General features: G+C 43.9%; 1 protein-coding gene across 2 annotated transcripts in view; it reads right to left on the bottom strand.

Moving 5' to 3' along the window:
• The window catches only part of SH3BP2 (SH3 domain binding protein 2), a 36,909-nt gene extending 31,121 nt beyond the window's left edge, over positions 1 to 5,788 (bottom strand). Inside the window, exons 1-2 of one of the 2 annotated variants that reach the window (XM_066185270.1) lie at positions 5,722 to 5,734; positions 2,889 to 2,975 (exon numbers count right to left, since the gene is read on the bottom strand). In XM_066185270.1, coding sequence (XP_066041367.1) covers positions 2,889 to 2,911 — 23 coding nt within the window. In that variant the 5' untranslated portion in view covers positions 2,912 to 2,975; positions 5,722 to 5,734. Of the gene's footprint in view, positions 1 to 2,888; positions 2,976 to 5,721 lie in introns of both variants that reach the window. The other variant, XM_066185272.1, reaches the window with a different exon arrangement.
• Positions 5,789 to 6,000: the final 212 nt, after the last annotated feature.

A 6,000-nucleotide genomic window follows, 5' to 3' on the forward strand; every position in this document is an offset into this window, starting at 1 on the left:
ACACTGGTGCCACTGCCTCCCAGTCCTTTGTTTCCAAGTACTGCCAGGAGCAAGAATGAGGAATATCATTCAAACTCCAAAATGCAGGTTGTTTTCCTACAGCAAGTTGGGACTAATCACTTAACTGGAACTTGGTAAGCAGTCTTAAGCCAGGTGCCGAAAAATGACAAATTAGTTAAGACAGGAGACGAACTGGAACATAAAATACCAACAGCCAACTCTAAGAACTGCATATTTTAGTAAATTTTGGGTGTACATATTACTGCTTCTTCTAAGGCCCTAGCTACTATGATGAGAGATTTCAGTTTCTGGTTTTTTTAAAGCTGCATTTTATCCTTCCCATTAGAGGAAAAGCTTAAATATACAGTACAGGCACACAGGAGGAAAAAAGAATACTAAACACTTGCTTAAAATACAGACAGTCTTCTTCCTAGAGACCTCATTCATTACCTTTGCATACTTGCGCAGTGCTTCTACCAGAAACAATACAATTCTAAAATTTCAGGGGTTTTGTAGTCCTCAAAAGTAAATAGTACTCAGCATAGCTACCAGATTTTTTAAAAAATTAAGACTGATACTTCACTCAGTTGTTGCTCCTATACGAGCTCCAACAGAAATTCCATTTTCATATTTAGAGGAAAACATCTGGCACGAAAGATTTCCTGTTTGAAGAGTCCCTGCAAGTGAGTTCATGATTAAAGGCATAAATCCGACTTTCTCCTAGCACTCATTTATTCAGCAAAGCTGAATGGATAACAAAATAAGAGTCTTGGTTAAACATGCTCAATAAATTTCCTGTTTGGGGATTGCAATATAGTTCCTGCACTGAAACAATCAAGAGTACCAAAGAAGAGTTTTACACCAGTCCTTTGTGCATGCACACCTCAAGATACTGTATGAATTAATAAAGTTTAGTTGCACTGTCTACTACGTCAAGCAACAAAAGCCATTACCTGTTTACGTGGACCACTCTAAAGTTTTCATGATGTGATCTTGAGTGTATGTGCAGGTACTAATTTTTCTAAATGCTTAATAAGAGAGTGAAAGTCTCTGTAGGCACCTAAATCCACTTTGAGTAATGAGGAATAATCAGGAATTAACAAAGTCATCCCTAAGTGCTCGCACACTACCATATATAGTAGCACCACCTACATAAATTAGTCAGTCAAAATATAAAGAATAGAACTCCAAACTCCTGTATTCCTGCCCTAAGATAACCAAGGAAGCGGTTTATCATGACCAGAACAAATTTTGTGTTTTTCTAAGTTACAGCAGAGTGGTTGCATTTAACTAAGAGCAAAGAGTTTACCTTCTAAAAATGTAAGGATATAAAACTAACTTGAATTGGGAAGTTCATTCTTTGCCAAACTAACACTAGAAGAGTTGGGTTGGAATTAAAGCCATATGCATTTTCTAGAAGACAGAAGAGATCTAATGATTCAAATGTACCTACTGTTCCATTAGGATGGAAGCGATTCTGATCATACACAATTAATGATGCAGTTCGTCAGTTGATGTTACAACCTAGCATCAAGAAAATAAAAATCCAGAAAGCTTTAACCACAACCAGCTGAACAATGAGAATTTTCAAACATTAACAGGATGAAAACAAGATTTCCCTGGACTACTTGAAGTTTTACCTGTGGCTTTTCCAGAAAGAAAACATTGCAAGGAAGCAAAGGTGTACTTTCCCTACCTCAGGGCAGCTACAAACGTGAAAGTTAATCCAGCAACAAAATTCAGCAAGCAGCTGTTCCTAAAATTAGCCACACTTACTGATTTCACACCATCTATCTAGCTCAGTTCTTTACAGCTGTTTTAGGAGGCAGATCCAGAATGTCCACTTTCCATGAAGTTTAGATTTGTCAGAAGTACTTTAGAAAGAGCCCTAGCTTCACATTAGGTGTCCCTGAGTTGGCCTGGTTAAACCAGTCTGTGACTACAGCAAAAAGACACAAGAGGAATCCTCTCAGTAGGCATGCAAGCTGTTCCCTTCTCTGCTCCTAAAAATCACAGTCTGCAGGAGCTGAAGCCATAAGTGATGCCAAGGCCTGATTTCTGAGTGATTGCAATTCTTTCTCTGCGCTGTACATCATCCTGAAATATCTTTCTGCCAGATATTTAGATATGCATAACCCCACCTTGGAAGAGATAAGAACTCAGTCATTATAGGAAATGAGCTGGCACACAAACAAAATAAATAGATTATTTCAGTTATCCTGGTATGCTGCAACAGGGGGAGAACAACATTTAGGTTTGTTTCCATAGGAATTCATGTCCCTGCATTCTCCCCTAACTATTGTCTTGCTTAAAATTAATCCCTTATCTTTAAAAAAATTGTTTTCAAATGCCTGCATGTGTGAAGTGAAATGTAGACTCTTCAATTCCCTTTCTTTGTAAGGAAAAATTAAGAAACTCAACACAGAAGCATATGGAGAAGAGACAAGATTGAAAAAATCTTCAAACAAATCTTGGAGAAATACTAAAGACACTATATTGCTCTTAAAAAGCACAGTGTAGAGAAATTCTGCTATGTGCTCTAGTCAAGACATCTAAAGCAAGCAAATCAGGGATACATATGTTTGTAATATATAACATGATAAATAATTGCTAAAGTTTACAACCAAACCCAGTGTAGCTACACTGATGAAAACTTCAGTGCCTTCAATTCTCTCCCCAACAAATCACAAAAGGCATAACTCATTTAGTCATTCCAACATAAAGCCAGCAGTGTTGATAGGAGGAGAGGGGTGTTGATTAACAAGACTTAGCAATGGTTCATAAATTTTGGAGGAACAGACAGTGACATATGTACATGTGATAACAGTATAAGAAATACACATTTCCTTTAGTACTATATTTATAGAAATGAGTGAGCTTCAGATTACCTCTGAGGCTGCCTTAAATCCATCCCCTTGACTTCTACGCTCTCAAACTCCCCTTCCCAACACTGTTCCACAGTGCAGTACAGGTTCCTAGGCAATTGTGAAAAAATGTTATGAGGAAATGCCTGCACAGAGTAAGTTTACCTTAAAAAAAGGCCAGAAAAATGCTTCGCTACACAAGAGGGGAATAAACATAAGTTTATGTTCCTTAAAAAGTCCCTACTGGAAGACAAAGCATATAATGGAAGAATCATTGTATCAACTAATATTTTTAAATCTAAAAAACCCCAATTTATTCTGGCCATTCCCTGGTAGCTGTTAGAAGTCCTCACCATTCCTTACAGACCTATTAATCAATGCTACTGAGAGTCTGAGCTTCTATGAACTTTCCTGCAAGGTCCAGTAGAAGTAGCAAACAAGCCAAGATCCTGATCCTTCACCAATACAAACTAGAAGTTTACAAATAGTAAAGTTACTTACATCTGCAAGTACTTTTAAGACCAGGGCTTAAGCCAGAAACAATTAATGGACAGAATGCTTGCAGGGCTGCACATTCCAAGCAACTTATGAAACTGTTGGATAGCCTGACAAAAGCATAAGCTACCCATTGTCAAACATCCCATGCCAAACAGACTGGGAGATGCACCAACACAAAGTCAATGTTGTCAGTTTAAAACACACACCTCTCTATTCCTGCAATCCTGCAATGCAGAGCAATAAATGCACCAGTGACCCAAGGGCTGTGGGGCAAAGAACAACACTGCAACCACCAGGTTTGAGTGTCAGAGACGCTTTTCCTACAGGAAAAATGACAAATATGGATGAGCCTTTTGGTCATCCATGTTTGTGTTTTGGTGCTGTAAAGAACAAATTAACACTTCTTAAGGCATTGCCATTTCTACTTGGCACTCGTTACCAAAGTGGTTGCCATGTTTGGTTTTCTGCCAAAGGAGACTGCTTCATATCCACTCAAGAAATTGCAGGAGGAGACATTTCATGCCCCCTATTTTACATTTTTTTGTAGGCAAGCTGAATTTTTTAGCAACAATATTAGATTGGAAATCTGGTCTTAGAAGTACAAGGGGTTCATCCACCTGTAGGAGTTTACAGGTTCACAGTCAGCTGGTCAGATTTGCCTCAAACACAGGAATTCTCACTCAGACAGCCTTCCCAAGGTTTCTGTAGGAATTTATCTTGGTATGTTCATTCTTACTGCTCTGATAACTTCAAACCCTTTCCAGAACTGTCATTTCTGCATCTCCCTCCTTTATAACTTTTTCTAAAAAACTCCTTATTTTCTGGACCTTTTAGCATGAAGTTGTCATGCTTTGTGGAAAAGTTTATAGAAAGCTGAGAGATTTTAAAACAAAAAAAAAAAATTACAAACAGGAAGCAGTATTTAACCTACCACTAAGCTGACCCAGTACTGACTCCTCAGTAATGGAATATTGGCAAGGGGTATCTATTAATCAGCATTCCTGCAACAGCAAGATGGTTCTAGAATACTGCAGCAGGAAGGGACAGAAATGTGTTATGCCTAAAAGATAAATAGCAAGTTAATTCTGCTTTTGTCTAAAGCATGAAAGAAATACGGCAGAGGCTTCAGCTCTACATTTCCTGTAGAGATACAACCAAAAATAAGCAGAAGAGATGTATAATTATTCAGATCTTAATTTATTTCATAAGCTGTGACACACTAACCCTTAGAGCAGAGGAAAAGTGGAAAATTGCTTCTCGCAGTAAGAAACATACCAGTTCAATGCAAGTAACTTCCAAGTGCACAGCCAGACCGAGCACATGCATCGGCAGGCGACCGTGATGCACTCAGGAGCTACTGCACCTGTCATGATGAATTTAGACACGGCACGAGGCTGGTTCAGTCCCACTACTGACCTGTATCTTGTCAGCATCAAGACTCCAGAAAATGGTCTTAGCAGACAGGCCTTCCCTGTAGGAGGGGAAACACTTCTCCAGCGCCTCAATTCATTTGGGATAGCAGTATCCAATTTACACTGGTCACTTGGGGATAAAAGCTAACAAATTAAATAAGCACATGCCAGGTGTTCTCACTCTCTGCTGCTCCCAGAGGCACAGCACAGAGCTCGCACAGAGCCTACACTTGGCAGATGGACGCGAACTTCATACCTAGACTGAAGTGACAGATGTGACCCAAGTAAAGAGGGGGCATCCAAGGTTAAAGTAGGTAGTAACACCACAGAAAATGCTGCACAATGAATTTGTACTCTATGTCTCAACTCTAGAAAAAGTCTTGCCTCATCCTTTAACATATTTATATCATCACTGGAAACATGCTGGGAAATGACTCCTGATGCTCCCAACTCAACACCAAAGCCACAGCTCAACACAAGCGGGCAATACAGCTCTTTCATTCTTCCCTTTCCAAAGGAAAGCAACTACACCTTTTTTCTGCCCCCAGGAGAGCCTTTCCCCACGGGCGGACTCACACCGGTGCTTTTGCTCCATCCCACCTGCAGGTAAGCAAAGCGGCACCGAACTGAAGGCGTCAGCCCGTGGAACAGAAGACACGAGGCGTCTTCCCGCCGTTTCCCCCAGAGCCGCGGGAATCTCACCTTCCCCAGGGAACCCGGGCGGCCGCTCCGGGGGCCGCCAGCCCCGCGGCTTTCCCCGCCCGGCGCCGGGGCTCCGCGGGGGCCGGCCCGGCGCTTCCCGAGGCTCCCGCGACTCACCCGAGGAGTTTCCCGGCGCCCTCCGGCAGCGCCGCGGCGGGAAGAGGGCCGGGAGACGCGGGGGAGCCCTTCCCGCGCCGCGCCGCCGCCGGGAGGGGGGCTGGCCACCGCCGGCACTGGGCGCTCACCTCCGCCGCAGCGCGGCTCAGCTCCGCGGGCAGCCGCCGCCGCCGCCGCGCCGGCCGCTCATCCCCGCTGCGGTCAGCGCGCCCCGCGCCCGCCCCTTCCTTCACCTGCCGGGGCCGGCCCGGCCGCCGCGCCCGCCTCCCGCTCCCGCCCCGCCGGCGCCGCCCGTGGGAGCCGCCGCCGGGAGCGGAGCGCCGCCCCTCCCGGGCTGCCGGGCCCCGCGGGGTCCGCCCCGGCCCGGCCGGCGCTCGGCTCTGCCAGGGCGGCGTGTGCCCAAAGCC

Source organism: Chamaea fasciata, unplaced genomic scaffold (genome assembly GCF_029207755.1).
Source record: "Chamaea fasciata isolate MVZ Bird 193981 ecotype frontalis unplaced genomic scaffold, bChaFas1.0.hap1 SCAF_6, whole genome shotgun sequence".
Lineage (NCBI taxonomy): Eukaryota > Metazoa > Chordata > Aves > Passeriformes > Sylviidae > Chamaea > Chamaea fasciata.